At 52.6% G+C, this 20,683-nt stretch overlaps 6 protein-coding genes across 6 annotated transcripts; 4 read left to right on the top strand and 2 right to left on the bottom strand.

Annotated features, from left to right (window-relative positions):
• Positions 1–1,435: 1,435 nt before the first annotated feature.
• J4E82_005576 (uncharacterized protein) lies at positions 1,436–2,824 on the bottom strand (the record flags this gene model as incomplete). Its single annotated transcript, XM_051731838.1, has 2 exons — positions 1,436–2,749; positions 2,807–2,824. The coding sequence occupies 2 exons, from the start codon at positions 2,822–2,824 to the stop codon at positions 1,436–1,438; spliced, it is 1,332 nt and encodes a 443-aa protein (XP_051588328.1).
• A 2,686-nt stretch (positions 2,825–5,510) lies between these two features.
• On the top strand, positions 5,511–8,105 carry J4E82_005575 (uncharacterized protein; the record flags this gene model as incomplete). The annotated part of the gene is made up of 1 exon (XM_051731837.1): positions 5,511–8,105. The coding sequence occupies one exon, from the start codon at positions 5,511–5,513 to the stop codon at positions 8,103–8,105; it is 2,595 nt and encodes an 864-aa protein (XP_051588327.1).
• A 1,055-nt stretch (positions 8,106–9,160) lies between these two features.
• On the top strand, positions 9,161–10,900 carry J4E82_005574 (uncharacterized protein; the record flags this gene model as incomplete). Its single annotated transcript, XM_051731836.1, has 1 exon — positions 9,161–10,900. The coding sequence occupies one exon, from the start codon at positions 9,161–9,163 to the stop codon at positions 10,898–10,900; it is 1,740 nt and encodes a 579-aa protein (XP_051588326.1).
• Positions 10,901–11,868: 968 nt separating this feature from the next.
• J4E82_005573 (uncharacterized protein) lies at positions 11,869–13,653 on the top strand (the record flags this gene model as incomplete). Its single annotated transcript, XM_051731835.1, has 3 exons — positions 11,869–12,557; positions 12,605–13,394; positions 13,456–13,653. 3 exons carry the CDS (start codon positions 11,869–11,871, stop codon positions 13,651–13,653), a joined length of 1,677 nt encoding a protein of 558 aa, XP_051588325.1.
• Positions 13,654–13,947: 294 nt separating this feature from the next.
• J4E82_005572 (uncharacterized protein) lies at positions 13,948–17,040 on the bottom strand (the record flags this gene model as incomplete). The annotated part of the gene is made up of 1 exon (XM_051731834.1): positions 13,948–17,040. One exon carries the CDS (start codon positions 17,038–17,040, stop codon positions 13,948–13,950), a length of 3,093 nt encoding a protein of 1,030 aa, XP_051588324.1.
• Positions 17,041–17,794: 754 nt separating this feature from the next.
• Positions 17,795–19,748, top strand: RTC5 (Restriction of telomere capping protein 5; the record flags this gene model as incomplete). Its single annotated transcript, XM_051731833.1, has 2 exons — positions 17,795–17,837; positions 17,923–19,748. 2 exons carry the CDS (start codon positions 17,795–17,797, stop codon positions 19,746–19,748), a joined length of 1,869 nt encoding a protein of 622 aa, XP_051588323.1.
• Between the last annotated feature and the right edge of the window lie 935 nt (positions 19,749–20,683).

Genomic DNA, 20,683 nt, shown 5'->3' with positions numbered 1-20,683 from the left:
GGGTGCCATGCTTGGTCGCGATTCGTAAGTCCTCCAAGCCTTTCATAGGCCTCCTCTTCTCACACACTTGCAGAGTCAAGCTACGGATGGAGAGCGGCGAAGGCATGGCCATATCTGAATTCAGCTACCCTCTCTTCCAAGCCTACGACTGGTGGAGCATGTACCGAAACCAGGGCGTTCAACTCCAAATCGGCGGATCTGACCAGTACGGAAACATCATTGCGGGTATGGGCGCCGTCAGCCATATGCGGAAGATATATCCCATGGAAGACGGTGCAGAAGGTGAAGAAGACCCACGGGTTGCAACCTATGGTCTCACTACACCACTGCTTACAACAGCGTCGGGCGAGAAGTTTGGCAAGAGCGCGGGCAACGCAGTCTGGCTTGATGGTCAAATGCTGAACTCGTTCGACTTATACCAAGTATGCTTTTCGCACTTTACTAGAGATCTACTACTGACAGATTGGTACAGTACTTCCTCCGCACCGCCGATGCAGACGTAGAACGCTACCTCAAACTCTTCACCTTCCTCCCTCTTGACTCCATCGCCCTCCTAATGGCGCGGCAAGCCCAAGATCCCTCAAAACGCCTCGCCCAACACATTCTCGCCCGCGAGATCGTCGAGTTGGCACACGGAGCCGCGGCAGCACAGCAGGCCATTACCGCACACAAGGACGCCTTCGGTCAGGGCGCCCACACCTTTTCGTTACTCTCGCTGAGAAACTCGATTGCCGAGCACAAAGGTACGGTTGTTGCAGCAAAGGAAGGTATGGGGAAGATGGATAAAGAGTTGTTCGAGTACAAGAAGGCCTATGCTGCCTCTTCAACTACGCAATCGGTATCCGACACTACATCAGAACAACAAAAAAACGTCAATGAGAACATCGTCACGCTGCCTCTTTCGATGCTTCAACCGGGTTCCTTCCCACAAATTCTCCACGCCGCCGGTCTTGCGAGCTCCAAATCTGAAGCCAACCGCATGATTGCAAACAACGGTGCCTACGTTGTAGTACCGAACTCTGGTCCGTCTGAGAATCCCACTGCGCTGAAGTGGTCAAGAATCAAGCCGGAGAAAGATGTAGATCCCAACCACTATCTTGTGGACTGGGAGGCACTAGTCTTGAGATCCGGAAAGACGAAGATTCAGATCTGTAGAGTAGTTAGGGATGATAAGCTTGAGAAGAAGGCAGAGGAGACGGAGCAACAAGAATCATGAGAAGTTGGAGGAGGATCCACTGCTGGTGGAACAAAAGGACGAATGCTATGTCATATGCTCCACTCTATTCTATTATGTTATCCAACTCTCCTGCAGCGTTGATGATGTTCTTTGGCGAAACGTAAAAGCAATGCCTGCACCAGTATTAATTCCTCACAACCCCCAACGCCCTTCTACCATTATTCAGAACTTCCTGAGAAAATCGCCGTCTGGAACTCCTTACTGTTCCAGATGTCGACCAAACCTCCCAAAACCCCGTACACCATGTCTAGGATGTTGGAACCTAGTCCCGGCACCGATCTTGCATGGCGCAAGCGGACTGTCCTGTACTCCTGCTTCTGTCTGTGCCAGCCCGATACCGCCATCCTCATCCCTATTCTCGTTGTACCGCATGGCTCGCCGTTCCTTTATTGGTGATGTACGTGCAGAGTGATAGCGCGTGGGGCCGCGTTCGATGCACACGTTGGGACTAAGAGGGCTGAGTTGGACGCCGCCGTCTTCGAAGATTGACTGTCTTGCTGGGGAGTTGCGAGAGCGGACAGTGACGGTTTCTGTAGACTGAGCTTGAGTTTGAGTTGTGAGAGGTTTGGACGAAGATATGTTAGGAAATCGCCGTGCGGGAAGAGACTTGAATAGTGAGGGGGTACGTGGGTTAGTGTCGAAATCAAGGAACGGGTCCTGAATAGTGGCATCGCAGGTGGGAGTGGGCGACTGTTCGGAACTCTTGTGGAGGAGATCAATGTCAGTGAGTTTATGGGGCGGTGGTAATAGTGATGAGAAACTGCTGGACTGGCTTTCCATCTCATCTTTCACAGTAGGTGTATTCCGTTCGCTTTCAGCTACGTTTGTTAGCCAGTCGTTAATTCGGTCCCTAGGCGGGCCAGTGAGACTGTAAGTGCGGCTTCGAGAGCCCGCAATGAAGTAACCCGAATCATCGGACCACGACTCTGAACTCTGCTCGGATATGTGAGGGCTCTTTAGCTGTAGCTTATGTTGTACTATCCGAGATGAGCTTGTCGATAAGCACAAAGACTCTGAAGGACGTGTCGGAGATGGTGTGAGAGTACAATGTCGTTCATCTCCGTCGTACTCCTTTGTTGGTGACGCTTTCCTCGAGATATTTGGCAATTGGGGGTATAATACGCTCTGCCCACTTTGAGGCGATATGTGGTCACGACTGGCGTCCTCGAAGATCTGTCTCATCCGTGCAGCATGTCCCGCACGAGCTGGGGATTGCAGTAGTGCTGAACCATTGTTCGCTCGCCGAACCCGAATGTTTGCCTGTTTGGAAGGCGAACTCAGGAAGTCATCTGGTCCTGGTAACTTTGAAGCAACCCGTATTGGCTGTGCCAAACCATGGTCGGTGAAGATGTCGTTTGTAGTCAAACTGGTGTGTGCGCCATCTGACGGTTCAAGAGCTATGCCACCATCCGGAGAGCCTTTCACGCTGTCGACATGCAGGAGCAGACGTATGGAGCCCGGACTGGGTGTGACAGGATCGCGGGTTGTGGAACTGCGTCCTTTGACAATCCCCTACAATATAGTTAAGTAACACGTAAACGATGTCCGACTCATCAACCCTCCACGAACTTGCTGAGGAGAGGCCATATTGATCGGCTGCGCGGTTTCCCTATTGTCTCTCATGGCTATCCGAGACGTCTCGGCATGCTTGAGTCCAGATTCCGCGTGGGTCCGAGAGGTTGCACAAAGATGACTCGAGGATGGCTTCAGCAGTAGTACATGACCTTGTGGCTGGCGTTTTTATGGGAGACGTGCAGGAGCTACACCAACGCTCCCACATGCTGCAGTCACCCGTCATGCCTGTCAACTGTGCACTAGTAGTTGCTTCCCCATCATGTTGTTGTAGCACAAGCGCATAGCAAGATTGCAGAGACAACCACGACAACAATGAATCGCACATGTGTGGGGTGTGACCATTTTTCCGGAGGATTCAATAGTCAGAACACATTGACTGCTAGTGGAGTCTCGAGTCGCGAGAGGATGACGCATGCAGAACAGGCACCTCGGGAGGACGCAGGTACAGGTGGAGGCAACAGAGGGTCTTCGCAGTATCTGGTAGCGATGACCGCGATTCCGTATGCACAGAGCACCTCGCTCGAATCAAGTCGATAAGAGGCGTTCGCGGGATGTTTCTTTTTTTGCTCATCATCTCCGGCAGGCTGGCCTCACGTGTTGAGACGAGCCGCGTGCCTGCCCAACGGCCAAGTACCAAACTTTGTAAGAACTTTAACGGTAATTGCTGGATAAAGTCAGCCTTACGATACTCCACGAATCTCTTCAAGGTTCAGGTTCAGTACCACGATACGCGGGACGGCGTAATCGGCACCACAAGGCCGCTGGATCTCGCTTGTCGATCGCTATCTAGGGGCGCCTCACGTTGATTGCAAGCCAGCGGGCACCGCTCTGTCCACTCTGATCCCGCCCTCACGGACACTGCGGTTCTGTATGTCATTTAATCTCCATCCTGCGTTCATTCGCTGAGCCTCGCAAAAAGAGACATCGATCTTGGCCCTTGATCCAATCTACAGGCTCGGCCCTTTCTCCGATCACATGGGTTGTGACGACATTGTCTGGACAGTGTGTGCGCGCTGCTGAAAAAAACCTCTCCAGGTACGACGGTTCGCGCTCCTGCACCTACCCTATGTAGGAGTCGCTATGGAAGTATTGTCTGGACCCAATGAGGCGTTATGCATGCAGGAACAGGACGCGAATTCTAAAATGGGCTGTCTTGGCCGGGACGACACTCGAGACCGACTCGTGGGCCCGCCTCGTCTACGCAAGGTGATGCTATGTAAAACACACCAGGGCCGCATGCATCTGAAGCATCCTTCAATGTTGCCGGACCATCGCAGATTGCTGACAGCCACGAATAGCTCACCTGCGCCGGGCGCGACCTTGATAACATAATTGCAGTCATCATCACCATTGCAGCGGACGTTTTCGAAAAGGCGCACGCTCTCGCACCGTCGCACGTTGGGCGCATCCTCGGGACCTTCTCCTCACCTCGTGCTGGGGCGGGAGTGTGTGCGCTGCCCGCGACTGTCGCACCATGCTGCTTTCACTAAAAAGTGACCAGTACGAGGCCCCTGAGTCGACCGCGCATGTCGTGGCGTCTTCGCTTCCTGCACTACACCTTCTAGTCTGTGCTTCTAAACTCTGAACCATGCCAACCTTGCGTGTTCCACAATCTGCCCTGCCTGCCACTCCAAAGTCTCTGTATTTGCGAGACATGCGGTCGCTGCCTCGACTGCCTTCTGCTCATCCTCACTGTTCCCATTCCATCCTGGCCTGAGTCCATATCGCGAGCTCGAAGCTCCTCCAGCGACATCGATTTGCCGCATTCTAACTATCATACTTTCTTTTTACTACTTTCGATACCTCCGCGTAGCTTAGTCCCCGCATTTACTCGCTGTAAATATTCCATATACTTGGCCAACGGCTGTCAATCAATTCAACCGCCTCCATTCATCCAGCATCGCTTCCTATCGATAACCCGTCTTTCCGACAACCCTCGTCTGACTTGGCCCAGAACCTCTTACTGTACGTACATGGATTTCCTTTGAAACCCCATTGGGATCACCGTCACGGTGCTGCAACAGGCAACGTCACACCTTCCCCTCTGCCTCCCTTCTGCGTCTGCTCTTGTCGTATTTGGCTTGTTGTTGCTGGGCTGCATAGGCTCTTGGACTATAGCAGTCCGGTTCTACTCTGCATTACTATGAACTCTTCGTTGGGAGAGCCCTTGTTGTCCCACTTGAGCACCACCGATCATGCGAGGCACTCATTCTGATCTGTGAGATTGTAGGTCACTCATCATCTGATACGCCGTATCACTCACCTCCTGGTTCCTGACTCCCTGAAACCTGAGGCAACTGGGCTTCTCTCACGCAAGGAATCGCTGCTTTCCGCTGTCTACCGACGCGTACCAAATCATTCTGTCCTGTTCCTGGCGTCTATCCTCCACTCACTTCTCTGCCTGCAATCTGCTTCAGGTACCTGGACCAGCTTTCCGGGATTTGAGCACTTCAAGGCCTGCCTTTCATACATGTTCGCATTGGCCATCAGCTGTGTTGCAACAAGTGCATATGCGTCAGTAGTTGCACAGTCGGACTCACAGTCAACGCTCTCACACTCCGCAGGCTGCCTGGAGCATACTCGTCAACATCAACAGCTTCGCGCATCGAGGGCGTGAACCTTACGTCGCACGATACCCTTCCATCATCAAACCTGTGTCAAGTGGCACATCTACCGTCAACATTCCGAAATCTAATTCATGAGTTACGACCAGAGACTGGGCGCCGGAGTATACGGTGCAACAGATGCGAGCAACGATGGAGACGCGAAGAAGGGCTCAGTACGGGCGGCTCGTGAGAGAATGCAGGCTGCACAGAAGAAGACCCAGCTCCCAGACACATCGAAGATAATAGGTCTTCCTCGACGACCGAACCAACTTGTTTCGCAGCGGTCTCAAGAGCAGGTCGAGAAACCACAAAGACTTGCGCCCTCGGGAAGCAGAGATGATATTGAAGCAGACTCGCCGTCACCACAATGGCCACTGCCGAACATCACCAGGGAATTGGTAGACTCCAGTCCTGATATCCCACCGCGCTCTCCAAAAAGACTACAACCACCGCCACAGTTTGCACGACCTGTGTCCGACGAGTTTCCCATCCAACAGCTGTCCCCTGAACTCCCTTCACCAGCCTCCCCGGGATATCTACATCCCAATGGCGATACCTTCTCTCCTGGCTCTTTCCGTTCCTCGCGCCCAATAACTACCTCATCTATAGCCTCGGACTCTTCGATAGGATCCATACCCGACTTTCCTGTGCCCCAACCACCTATGCCAAGCATACAACAAGCTCGACGATTTCCGAGTCTAGGCCCGCCGCCTTCCTCCCGAAGAGGTCCGTCGTCGTACTATACACAGATGTCGTATGTATCACCCATCGTTGAGGAGTCGGAGAACAACTCTTCAAGAATACAATCACAACGTGGATCCTTTGCCTCTAGCAATGTGTTTCCCACAGACGACAAGGCCTTTTACCCTGATGACGACCTATACTCGGACGATGGTGAGACTATTACCAGCGATCGCGGCACCATCTCACCGACTCCGACCGATCACGACGACCGAAGCGGCCTCGTTCAGCAATCACCGGCACTCGTAAGGCAAGCGAGCTTAGGCAGGCGGACTAAGCCATCGCTGATGACCATCAAGTCAATTGACAGCTTTGGAAACAAGAAGAACGGAGCGGATGCAAAGAAAGATGGCGTTGGTATCGGTTTAGGGGCCATGGGGCTAGGGGCTGCAGCTCTCGCAAGGGACGGTAGCCCGTCAGGCATGCCGAGGTCACCTCTCAGCAGAGGCGTCTCTGCAGACTCTGTAGACACTATGGAGATGTTCAAAGGCAAAAACTACACAGGAACAGCGTCACCACTCCAACAGGAATTACGTCCGACTGGACTAGCCGAGCGTGCTGGTATGCGAAGGCCTGCAAGGCTCGATATGGATGCGGTCCGAGACGCCGAGGCGCGCGGTAGCTTGACAAGCTTGCCAGATCTCATCCGAAGAGCCACACGACTAGCAGCAAATCTCGATCGTGGACGCACAGCGAGTCGACTTGGTCTAGACTTCTGGGAAACCGGCGCTCCCGATAGGAACCAAGTCCGACAATCCGGATTGTCTGAGATGCTTGCTGCATTTCCGCCGCCTGGCCAAGAAACACCCAACCGTTCGGGCCGTGGTACTCCAAACTTTGGGAACGGCAGTCTATCCAAATGGCCATCAGGTGGCTATTCGCGCAATGGTGTCACAGACTCTGGATTGAGTAACGAAAAACAAAAGCCGCGCCGACGATGCTGTGGTATGCCGTTATGGACATTCATTACGCTCCTGATAGTCTTACTGGTTATCATCGCTGCTGCAGTCGTCATCCCAGTAGTCCTAGTCGTCATACCAAACATGAACAAAGGAGTCAACAACACTCCTGCAGCTCAAGAAACCCAAGGCCCCAACACCGGAGGCAACAACAACATGAGCAACACCAACGCTCCTGCTCAACCACTTCCCACGTCTGGTCCGGGTCAAGGCAACGAGCAATGCAACGGTCTCATCACCTGCCAAAATGGCGGTATCGCGATCCTGAATTCTGACCGATCATGCAATTGCGTATGCATCAATGGCTTCACGGGAAGTACATGCACGAACGATGATGCCACCGGGTGCACCACAACTAACCTTGCCGGCACTGCTAACAACGCAACCATGGGCTCCGGCATTCCTCGCCTTCTTGAGACCACCGCTCCCAAGTTCAATATCCCTTTGGACGGCACACGCGTGCTGGCGCTGTTCTCTCAGTTGTCTCTGAGTTGCGCTGCCGAAAATGCCCTCATCACGTTCAATGGGCTTGCCTCTCGTTCTGTTCCGCATCGTCTCCACTCTATGGATCTGAAGTCTACGCTTCACCCGTCACGTACATTACCAGTACTTCACCATCCCCATCCTGCGCAAGCTCCTGGTCAACAAGCCAAGCGCCAGACCGTGGGCCAGGTTGGCCAAGCTGAGGCTTCGAGTGACGAGAGCACATCTAAAGCTGAAACCATCATAACACAACCTATCTCAAGCAACATCAGTGCTCTCGACTTTGCTCGTGTAGCTGTACTCCTTGCGCTCCAGGAAAGCAAGGACCTGGACGTTGCCGCGAGCGCACAGGAGTCAATTCAAACACTGCTTACAAACGATCGCAACGGGAATGCGGACGGTGGTAGTGTTGATGTTGGTCCTTTCGATTTGGACCTTGTCAACTTCACGATCAAGTTTCAGAACGGCACCACGATACGTGCGCCGCCTTCATCCTCTTCTTAAGCATCATCCATCGTTTCGCGACATCAGTTAGATTTGAGATTTTGCCTTTCCCAGCATAGCGATACCCTTCTTACATTTTTCATCAAACCAGATAGCATCTCCATTTTCATTACATTCAGATCTTGTTCAATATCTTTGTACGATATCAAAGGGCTGGTGTGTGCCCGTGGATCAGCACAGCGCTGGCGTGTCTCTTTTTCCTTTCGTTCACTATCCTTAACACCATGTTTTCCTCTTATACCCGTCCCGTGGACGCATTGTCATGACCGATGGACTGGATCTAATGTTTGTTTTGTTATGGTTGGTGGGAAATACCCGATGGTGGAGTTCGATATAAACGGCAGTCTTGATCTATTAGCGAAAAGGATAGTGAGTAGCATAGCACAAATACCATAGCAATTAGATTGATGTGACAAAACTACAAAGCTAGTCGAAGCCTCCAGGCGTCTTGATACATGTGAACAGTGAAGATGCTGGGTGACTGATGAATACAGGTAACGACCGCGGACTTATGTAATATACCAACAACGTATCAGGCTCCGATATCCATCGCTAATGTACAGCCAAATCGCGGTTAGTGTACAGATGCTCTCTCCGCTGTACTGTGGTCGCTACTAGGTGTTCTCGTGTTCCCCTGATATCTCTAAGTCGGCCTTCCACAACTTTCCCCTTTCACCTCAACCCAAACCTCCCCAACATGAAGCCTACCACCGCTCTACCCATCAGAACCTTGCACTCCCCGCTTAAGGTCCCCCACCTCCCACCTTCAAGATCCAAAAACGGTCCAAAAACTGGTCACGCCGCCGACCTAATCGCGCTAGACTGTCGCATCTACACATTAAATCCACGCCCCTCCAACTCTGCGATCCTTCTTCCACGCACAGCGACTGACAGAACCACACACATTGACAAAACATCACACTCAATCAATCGCCGCTGGGTCTGTCTATCTTACACTTCTTTACTTCGCAACTGCGACAAGTCCATCCACTTCGCCAATTCGGCTCTCGCCATTCCATTCGCTCTGATAGTGCATCGCGACAACCGTCAACACTATGTGGGCGTTCAAGGTCTTGCCCGCCTTGTTCGGTGTGGTTCCGTGGTTCAAATCCACGGTTCCTACCTCCCACATCGAGGCCGTCGTCGTCACTCATCTAATGCTCGAAGCGCCTGTCATCTTGCCAACCGTCACTGTCACCGAGACAGTCGGTATCCCTGCCACTGCCATCACTCACGCCATCCCCACTATCTCCTCCACTCCCACTCCTCAGTCTAGTCGTCCTAGGCCCAACCCCTACAAGTACTCCTCGCCTGACCACAGTGAGTCCCGCTACAGGGCCCAGAATCGCGTGTCCACTGCGCACGCGATGGTGGTACCCCAGTACTCCAAGCTTGACTTGGTTGTATTCCTCGCCACCATCTTTGCCGTCATCATCATGGCTTGGTGGGCCACTGTCTTCGCCATGGGCAAAGGCCGCGCCATGCGGAGCCTCGGCCAGGTCCTCCCAGTTATCAATGCTTCCTTCCAGCACACTGGATGCCGCATTGGATATGCAGGTTTGCTCCTGGGTTGGTTTTGTTTGCTCACCGACTACTGGTTCGGATGGTCAGAAGGATACATCGTATGGCCAAGGATCTTCAGTACCTTCCTGTCGTACCCACTTATTCTCATCGTTCACACGCAACTGCCACCCGTTAAGTGTATTCCTCCCCTTTGTTGGAGGTTTGTCAAGACGGTCGTGAATGGTGTAGGACAGTGGTTCACTAGACAAGCACACGACTGGTACGAAGGCCGAACAAGCAAGCGTCGCATCGACAAGATATTTGAACGACATATATCCGTAATCACCATCGGAGAATGTCTTTCCCCGGGCCTTTACGACACTTACCCAAACCCGGTGACCTGGTCCCAGATATTCAAGGCCATCAGGACAGACCTCCTATTCTTCTTCTGGAACTTGATCATTGTCGTGATCAAGCTCCGTATCCGATCTTGGAAGCAAATCATACCACACATGCTGGATGCTTTGCGAGTCACGGCGCAAGTTTGTTTCGGCCTTGAACATGAGGATGTCTCTTGGAAAATCTGGAAAGCAGGCTATGTGACCTTTTTGAAGGGCGTTTGTACCATCTGCTCCGTGGCCTTGGAGCTTCTCAAGACATTTCTCGGTATGGTTTGGGTTGTGCTCGCAATGGGCAAAGCCGCCCTCAATCGTTCTCGCCTCCGTTATCTGAACACACCACTACCTGACGATTTGACGAAAGACGAGGCTGAGGCCTATGGAAACAAAGTCCACGAGGCTTATTGCAAAACAGCGACCTACGACTGGACCCAGACCGCTCTGCTGTTTCTTGCATATCAAGCAGCGTTGGAAGACAAAGATGCGTCGCGTTCACATACCGACGACATCATCGCATTCTACAGCGCCATCAGCCAAACCATTCGGAGCCCAGAGTTTCTTCAGATCCTCGATCGAGGTAACATGACTATTTACAAGGATTACCGTAATTCCCTTAGCATCCTCGCCAAGTGCGCCCAGGTCAACGTCCGCACTTTGGATGTATGGGGACCCAAGGTTGATGATGTCGCCACGGCTATGGAAGCCAAGTTTGTTCCTTTCGAACGCGACGAGATCGTCAAGTTCGTCGCTGGGATGCAGTTTGGTGCTTCGCCGCTTCGCCAGCACAAGACGGCTTCGTTCCCAAGGATGAGTGAGTGGACGGCTGATCCTTTCCTGACTGATGAGCCTGCGCCCCGGTCGATCTACCTCCCGCTCACGAGGAACTTTGCCTAGGCACTGGTGGAACTGTGAACGCTCCGATCAAAGATACAGACGGGGAAGAGAGAAACAGCATCGACAAGACGGAATCCTCACCGCACGCCAACGCCACTCGAACACTCCAAACAACGCCTACCGTCACCATCATCCGTCACCGATTCTCGCGGACCATCTCACCACTACCCCTTCCCCTTCCACTTGAACCATGATCGAACATAGACAAGCCTAGCTGAACCCTTTATGAAGCCGAGACAGTGTAGTTGTAGTGCACACAAATGTCTTTCAAACAGCTTCTCACCAATCCCATGCAGCAGGTATAGTCCGTCCGCGGTGCCTGAGCGACTGAAAAGTCCCGTTCTGAAGGATTGAGGGGTTTGAGGGTAGACTTGTTTATGTTTTATCTGTGTTCGGTGATTGAATGGGTGCGTGGTGCTTTGTGGGATGGACAGTGAGAAGCAAGTGACGGAGGCTGGGAGGGTAGGTGCAAGCAGGGGTGCTTGAGTGGAATCGCGTAAGGGGAGGAAGAGGTGGATTCGGTGTTGAGGATTTTGGATGCGATGGTATCTTTGGGTTTGTTCTGCACGATGTTTCCTAGATCTACTGATCTGATTTTCTTCTGTATGATACCTTTTGAGTTTTTACGAGTTTGACGTATGTTGCTTTCCAGATGTTCTGGATGCTCGAGGGGTGTTTTGGAGTTTGGCTGGAAAGATACCCAATTACTTGTCCTTTTTTCTCTATAGAATCAAACTTTGAACTACATATTTCTCCAAGTGTAAAGTATTGTCTGCGCCTCTCAGCAGAATACAAATGAATTTGTGGTGATGATGAGGGTGCAGGGCAAGCGCGACGCGACAGCCCCTCCATGTGCCCCACTCAAGCAGCTCGCAGTGCTCTCAATTACCTGTTCCTGAGCTGGCAGTCAACACTCAACAGCCACACCTCCCCCATATAACCGCCGACACCACCTATACCTTTCCACTATGCCTCAGGAAAACTCAAAGGTGTCAGACCCGGACGCGACGTCGCAAGCGGCCGCCGAAGTTGTCGCCGAATCGAGCAAGCAGCCAGAAGCGGAATCCGCAGACGAGAGCGGCGATGACGCGACCGAGACAGTAGAAGACGCAGAGGGGGCGTCAGAAAAGAAGAAGAGCAGGAAGCGCAAGATGAAGGATGCCATCAGCGGCAAGGGCAAGGCCGGCGACGTCACAGACTTGAATGCGCCCGCAGGAAACGTCCTACCAAAGGAAGCGCTGAACATGTTGCTCGCCAACAATCCCGGCCTAGCGAACGAGTTGCAGGGCAAGGCAAACAGCAAGGAGGAGCTGGCGCAATTGATCAAGAAGCTCAACATCAACGAGATGCTGACAGGTCTGGCGCCCCAAGGCAGCCAAAAGGACATGGCCAGTCACGCCTTCTGGAAGACGCAGCCCGTGCCCAGCTTCGAGGAAATGGCCAACAAGGAAAAGATCAAGGACGGACCTATCAAGGAGATCAAGATCGAGGAGGTTGACAAGAACCCAAGTCCCATGTACCCCGGTTTTGAGTGGGTAACGATGGACCTGGAGGACGAAAAGCAGCTCGAGGAGGTCTATGAGCTGCTCACAAACCACTACGTTGAAGACAAGGACGCGACCTTCCGATTCAAATACTCGCCATCATTTCTGAACTGGTAGGCAATCGCGTGCTGCCATGGACGACTTCCGCTAACGCAAGCAGGGCCCTGAAAGCACCAGGCTGGAAGAAGGAATGGCACGTTGGTGTCCGCGCAACCGCCTCAGGCAAGCTCGTTGCTTTCATCTCCGGTATCCCAATACAGATGCGAGTACGCGACAAAGTTCTCAACTGCTCCGAAGTCAACTTCCTCTGCGTCCACAAGAAGCTCCGCTCTAAGCGATTAGCACCCGTCCTCATCAAGGAGATCACCCGCCGCTGTTACGTCGAGGGCACATTCCAAGCGGTATATACCGTTGGGTCTCTGCTACCTACTCCCGTATCGACAGCTCGCTACTTCCACCGCGCGATCGACTGGGAGAAGCTATATGATGTCGGCTTCTCCCCTCTCCCCCATGGTAGCACCAAGACACGTCAAATTGTACGATACAAGCTCCCAGATACCACAGCTACCCCTGGACTCCGCGAGATGGAGGCCAAGGATGTGGACGCAGCTGTCGATCTTCTTAAGCGATACCTAGCGCGCATGGATATGGCACAAGTCTTCAACAAGACCGAGTTCGAGCACTGGATGGCGCCAAAGGAGAAGCCCAAGGAACAGGTTGTATGGAGCTATGTTGTCGAGGATCCCGACACTCATAAGATCACCGACTATTTCTCTTTCTACAACCTGGAGAGTACGGTGATCGGTAACAAGAAGCACAACACCATCAAGGCAGCGTACCTGTTCTACTATGGCACAGAAGTAGCGTTTGAAAAAGAGGACAAGGATAAGACGAAGCTAAAGCAGCGACTGAACCTGTTGATGAAGGACGCGTTGATCTTGGCCAAGAAAGTAAGCACTCCACCTCGTTGCTGTCCGACAACCCAAACTTCTACTAACATGCTGTGACCAGGCCGACTTTGACGTCTTCAACGCTCTCACACTCCTTGACAACCCGCTTTTCCTCGAGGAACAACGCTTCGGCGCCGGAGACGGCTCGCTGCACTACTACCTGTACAACTACCGCGCTGCGCCGATACCGGGTGGCATTGATGGCCGCAACCAGTCAAGCAAGGACCACATGGGTGGTATTGGCTTGGTCATGTTGTAATCGTGAGTTCTTCCAGCGTGCATCTGCTGCGGTGTTTGGATAGCGGTTTTGCTATGGGATGGATGTGTGTATCCGGGTATGTTGGTATGAGCACACGTCGTTGTGCAAGGCCTGCCGATATCTTTCTGAATGCATCAATTACTACCTACATTCCACCATGCTTATTCCCGATTACTAGTGGTCCCATCTACGTGATGTGAAGAATGCTATCGCTCATGCCTTGCGATCCCGTTGATAGGCAGGTACAACCCCTCATCTCAAGCAGCAACCATGCCATTCCACCTCAGTTTCTCTCTAAGGTCCGCCCTCTCCTCGACCGCCACGACCTCTACCCCGCCCACGTCCACCGCGGCCGCCTCGTCCGCCACGACCGTTGGTAAAGCCCCGACCACGAGTCCCAGGTAGCGCATCTCCTATGGTCAAGTTGTCGTCCGGAGGAGCTGCACCTCGTCCACAACCGAAGTTGGTGGGAGTTGGGGGAGAGAAGGGAGCAAATGAAGTTGCCTGACCACCCTGTGCATCTCCCTCCCCAGGCCCATGACCCAGCGTTGTATGACCTCGGCCTCGACCACTACCCAAGTTGATGTCGGCACCAGATGAAGGCAGTGAAGGACCGAGGGGGAAACCTCCCCGCCCTCTGCGGGTGCTTGAATTGCCACCGTACTCACCGCGCCCACGGGTAGTCGACCTGGTGTCATACCTAGGAGCACCGGAAGAGTCTCCCATGGAAGATCCACTCTGCGTGTTTGGCATCGCCACGCCTCCATCCCAGTTGTATAGGGTGTAGCCGAAAACGGAGTCCCCACCCGAGAATGCTCCGCGGCCCATGCCTTGAGTGTAGCCACCACGTCCAGCAGCTGCAGTGGCAGCAATCTGATGCTGATATGATTCTATCGAACTAGCCACACCAAGTGGTGGGCTGAGTGATGATGGTGGAGCCAATGCAGGTGGTGTGGACCCTGGAGGCGGCGCTCCCGAGGCGCTTAGCCCAACATCGAATTGTAGAGATCCGACCGTCGGCCACAACGATGACGAGGGATCTGGTCTCCTTGGAGTTGGTGGCGGTGGAGTCGGCTTTTCTACAGGTGGCACATATGTGACTTCGAATGTGGCCCCATACTGCTCCTTCAAAGCAGTGTGTAGCTTGGGCAGCATAGTACCCATATCTTCTGAAGTGACAGTTCGACCTCGAGCAACAGCAAAGATCTCATCATAGTCGTATAGTTCATCGTCGATAGGATTGGTTTCAGGGCGGGGCTTCTTCGTACCACTCATCTTGTTCTTGGTCCACTCTTCCACTGTCTTGAGGATGGCATTGCCATGTTCTCTAAAGTGATGATCGACTACGTCCTTCCATAGTGGCGGCGGTTTGTCGAGCCAAGCTAGAATCGCAGTACGTACAGTGTGCTCGCAAATCTTGTCGTTGTACATTGCCGAAGGACTATTGGGACTGCGAGTGTAGCCAGCCTCTCTTCCTGGCTCGTTGTACCACGGCTCCTCACACAGTATCATTGCCTGTATCGATATCAAGACTTGCAGTAACGTTGACTCGCTAGCACTCCAGGGCTCGCCAGACCATGTACCGAGAAGGGATAAGCAGACCTTGCCATCGGCGTAGAGATTTGGATTGATGGATATACGACCACCTGCTGTTCCTTTAAAGTTGACTAGTGGAGGGGTATGGGGGAAATCCGTGGTACAGAAGAAGTCGAACTCAAAAAGGCCGTTCTCATACGGTGTTCCAACAGGCCCAGTGATGACGCACTTGAGGATGTCTGGCCTGTTCTCACAATAGCGTACAAAGATACCTGGCGGAAGGCCTGTTTGCAGCGTTGTGATCTCCGTAACTAGTCGCTTGAACCTCCCCGGACGGGAAAAGTCAAGTTTCTTCGCCTGTTTGTAATAGTGATGAGTCTGTTTGATCAAGTTCTCCTCCACTTCTCCCATTGCAAGGTCCTCAAGGACTACTGCAGCCTCCTTGCCCTTTTCGCTACCAGCTTCTGTGGGGGTGTTATCCTTGATAAATTGTGAAAGGGCTGAGATGCTACTACAGATCCATATCATTTGCTGGCCTTCTTGATTCTTGAAGTCCTCCTCATTGTTCTTAGCGCTCAGGAGGATCATGGCACTCTGAGTAGTGAGATTACGTAGGCACTCTGCGAGAACGGAAACGCTTTCTCTCAAATCGGGTGCAGCAGCGCAGAACGATAATGTGAGAAGATCTACCATCTCGGGACGCACAAAGCGAGGGCCAAAAAGAGCCGCACTCGTTTCGCTATGTGACCCCACGTTCATCAAGAAGGTGAACAGAGTCTGGTAGAGATTTCTGCGCTTCATAACGTCGGCCAATGAGTCGTTTCGGAGTAACTCTGCACAGTATTGGAGAATCTTGCTGTTGCGGAGCATTTCCAGAACAGCTTCAGGAGGATCGAAATCAAAGCAGGTTTCTCGCTCGAGGCTCGGAAGCAGATCTGTCAAGAAGCCCAGAACCATTTCACAGAAGACATCTTCACATATCTGTGCCTTTCGGGCTCTTGAAATCTTGGTTTCCTTCTTGGGCTTTGGAGATACCGGTTCCTTCGAGTTCACGACGTGTCCTAAGTTGTGCTCGGAGCCCTTAGCTTCGCTTGTCACACACTCCGGACCATCAAAGTTGCCGCTATCGTCGCCTTCCTCAAGTTCATCGGTGTCGTAATCATAGTCAGTTTCTTCGTGCATGTCGTAACCATGTCCTCCATACCCCATACCACGAGGCATGTGGCCCGCCGGAGTTCCATGACCACCCCTTAGGCCTACAGCACCACCGCGGGTGGGCTTATTAGCCGTCTTACGCGCCTTTGACTCCAGCTTGGATTGCTTCGAAATCTTTCCGACATCCCTAGATTCCCAGATGTGCCGGTCGAATCCACAAAGGAGTGCCCATATAAGAAATAACCGACCGCCAACGCAGCACCACGAGACGCATTGTTTGCTAGATTGAGACAAGATCTTAGAAGGTCTTGCGAAGGGTTCTGGCTCGCATGCGATGCATGAGCGCGTGTTGCAGCTACTGCATCGAACGTTGCAGGACAGTTCATCTACCGCGCCATCCGCCCAATCCTGGAACAAACGACGAATGTCGAGTTCCGAGGTAAAGAACGGTTCCTGGCAGATGCGACATTTCGTCGTCTTAAGGTGAGCCGTGAGGTCCTCAAAGGTATTAAGGGTGACGTAGTTTGTTGGCGTTTCTTCCTGGTAGTGTGCGACTCTTCCATCGTCCTTGACAGGTCTCCAGTTTGACCCGCTGGCAGTTGCAGCCGAGTTATCGTGGGTGGGCTCAGAGGCAGAAAACTGCCCCTTTGCTTGTCCTTTCTCAGGGCCGTCCATCGATTCCCCTCGTGTTTCCATACTTGACTCACTTCTTGCACTGGCAATGAGATGCTATCTCAAGGCTCCGTAGAGTTAGATCGATATTGTAGGCCTTTGAGATATGTTATTGCATTAGTGCTGATCGTTGAACGTGAATACGACCCAGCGAGGTGGTTGAGCGCTGGCAATAAGTGCGACCAGGAGATGTGGTGTAAGCGTGTATACCTAGTTTCAGTGTGGTGTACGAGAGACCAAATCAGGTGAGGCTGAGGCGCAGTCACCTTAAGCACGTGTTGCAGCCGGTGAACGCTGATAGCCCTTATGCGTAGTGAATGGCGAAGTGACGGAGAAATAGACTGGCGATTTCCAAGCTGTGCTCAAAGAAGGTTCACAGGAAATGAGAATGACGGGTAATGCCTAACCACGGATATGCACAGGGCCGCACCTACCCAATAGAACCTCAAGGCAACACAAGGCGACAGCGCGGCTGAGACCGATTGAGGTGACCATGTGACGAGTCGCTACCAAACTTCATATTTTGGAAAAGAAAATAACTGTGGACACGGATCTGATTGGAAAAGGCTGACTATAGAACATTGTATGCAATGGGGATAGGTCCATGTGCATGTGAGGTAGAGAGGTGCCACTCGAAGCATGGCGCCCAGCCATAAGTCTTTCGGTGTTATCGGAGATAGCCCGCATTCCGTCATCGTTCATCGAACCACTCGCATCGCGACGCGACTACTCCCTCATCCATGTCTCACCGGACTGAAGCCGCTGAGTTACCGCGATAATGGGTCAAGGAGCATCGCACGATACCCCGCAATTGACACTAGGTACGTGTGCGCAATCTACAACCTCTCGATCCTTGATTGCCGCTTCCAAGCTGCCGCCTAAGCATCTTGACTAACCAATTTCCAGAGCAGCTCTCACAAACCATAGCCCAACGATTCGCACAGAAAAGCTTCTCCCCTCTCGAGCTCTACTGCTTCAACTCCGTGTTCCGATCCCTCGCTGATACTGAATCCGGTGTGAAATACTGGAGTGAGAGCACACTATGTCGGTTCCTCGAGCTACCAGATGCGCTGGGCGTGGGCTCTGTCGTCTTTCAGATGGCTAGTTATCTTGGAGCATTCCCACTCCCTAGTCAAGCGCCAACTATACTTACGCACGAGGCGCTGCTCAAGGTTGTCACTATACTTACAGAGAGATATGGAGCTGTGCTCAAGAGGAGAGGGAAGGAGATCTGGCTAAGAGAGCTCTACCGGAGTTTGGCCATATACGACAAGGGTATACGCTCAAGTCTGGAAGATAAGGAAAAAGAAGAGATGGACCATCAGCCGAAGCAATGGAAAGAGGGGAGCAGTAATCTGGGGTTTGCCATCGATGCGCCTGAAGAGGGAGAAGCAGGGGAGGACGAGGATGACGATGAGTTGGTGCTGGCTGCGTTGGACTCTATGGATGCCATCGATGCGTTCAAACATGGAGAACAAACGAACGTACATCATTCGATCATACCGACCGACAATTTCCTCAAGCTGGTCGAACTACTACTGCTCATCGCGCCGATCGATGCGCAGCAAAGCGTCTCGTCACTGGCACCAGACCTTTCAGACAAAAGAGTAGCGGAGCTGCGGCAGGCCGCGAATGTTATACTGTCGTCTTTTGGCGTGGACAATCATCCCGGTGTCACGTATCGCACATTCAATACTGTCGTCTCGACGTCCTTACCATACCTGTTCAATGGTCTCAACCCACTCTTCGAGCATTTCCTCTTCGCGAAAGACTTTGACCTCTCCAAACGGAAGTCAGGCCCTGGATCTCCCACCCAAGAGAGCAAGCCTGTAATACCTCCACCAAAGGCAGAATTAGAACCAGTGCTCCGAGAACCGGGTGAGATCTTGAATCTGACGACACTGAGCCAATTGTCATTCTTTATCAAAGGCAGCGATCTCTTCCGGCGATTGCGGCCTCTATACAGCGGTAACACACATGGCTTCAGCATGGGATCCTTTGAAAAGCAAGTTTTCAATTGGCGTGCGCCCACCATCCTTCTCGTAAAAGGCCGTCTTCTCCCCGCAACACCCTCCAGCACTCGCGAACGGGCACTGCAGGACATGCTACCACCAAAACGCCTACCAGACAGCGTAACCTCCACCTCTCCTAATCAAACCCTCATCTACGGCGCCTACATCTCTTCGCAATGGAAACACACTGGCAAGACCTGTTTTGGCGACTCCTCAACAGAACTTTTTCAGCTTTCACCTACGCACGATGTCTTTACAGCCTCAACCTTTAGCAAAGACTACACTTACTTCTCTAAATCACCAACTTACCCCGCCGGTGTCGGTCTAGGTACCCCTATCCCCACACAATCAGCTTCCTCGTCGCAGTTTTCTCACTCTCCCTTCCGTCCTGGCCCGGTTTCCTTGCATCTTGACGATGCGCTTGAGTTTGGTATCTTCACGCATCTTTCCGAGGGTGGCGGCTCCTTCCATCCAAGCAAGCAACCTGGAAGGAAGAAGAAGGATTGGCAGGATCGCTTCGAGATTGAGAGTTTGGAGGTTTGGGGCTGTGGTGGGGACGAGGTTGCAGAACAACAAAGGAAAGAGTGGGCGTGGCAGGAGCGCGAGGCGGAGGCTAGACGGAGGGTCAATCTTGGGACTGGAGACGCAGAAATGGATCGAGAGTTGTTGAAGATGGCGGGTATCATCTCTGGTGACAGGAGTGGAGGCAGTATGGGATAAGTGGCCATAAAGGTATCGATCACGATGTAATGACATGCATGACTGACATAACTTCGATGTCTTGAGTAGATTCCATTTGCTGCAGCAGCTGAGTGTTTGTTCCAAATTGCTGTTGTACCCGTCTAAACGCCTGTAATGCCTTTGTATGCATACATATGATACAGCTCCTCCTCCTTTCGGGTTGTCGCTCTCCATCAACCCATCACTCAAGATATTCCCAAATTCCTCTCCTAGCCTCACAAGTATCCACAAACGCATCTATCCTTGCCTACGCGGTGTTAGCATACTCCAATCGTCACTCCCCCACCGTGTCCACCCCGGACCAAACTCACCTCTGCTTATGCTTAGGATTCTTCGAACAGATGATGTACACATATCGCCCCTTCTTCCTCCTTACGCTCTTACATCCATCACACAGCTTCTTGACCGAACTCCGCACCTTCATGCCGCGCGTTTGTATCCGTCCACCCATGCTCAGGCCATTGAAGCCTGAGACGAGGTCCCGGATTCCATAGTTCGATTGTTGTGAGGCTTGCGCGCGGAAGGTGGAGAGGGTGGGTCGTACGCAGGAGCATGTTGGCGTGTGGATGTGTTGGGTGCGGGTGCGGAGGGTGGTGCGGAGGGTTTGGGTTGAGCATGGACGTCGGAACGCGGTGGTGAGGGCGCGGGACAGCATGACGGCGACTCGGGAATTCAACAATCGCCGCGGTCGGCCGAAGAGGGTGCGCGATGGAGGCGGTTGTGCGTTCTGGCGTGGGTATGATACCAGTGGAGCGTTGATGGTGTCGCCGCGGAAAATGTATGCCAAGGCGCTAGCGCGCTGGAGCATATCGCGCTTTCACAATGCATATTTCTACAACATCACAATCTTGCATTCTTGTTGTCAACATCTGCATGTGCTACGAATTGCAACTACTTGTCACCATGAATACTTC

Source organism: Alternaria postmessia (assembly GCF_024291825.1).
Source record: "Alternaria postmessia strain BMP 2775 chromosome Unknown scaffold_30, whole genome shotgun sequence".
In the NCBI taxonomy this organism is placed as follows: domain Eukaryota; kingdom Fungi; phylum Ascomycota; class Dothideomycetes; order Pleosporales; family Pleosporaceae; genus Alternaria; species Alternaria postmessia.
The sequence above is the reverse complement of the archived record's forward strand: the minus strand, read 5'-3'. Positions and strand labels throughout refer to the sequence as shown.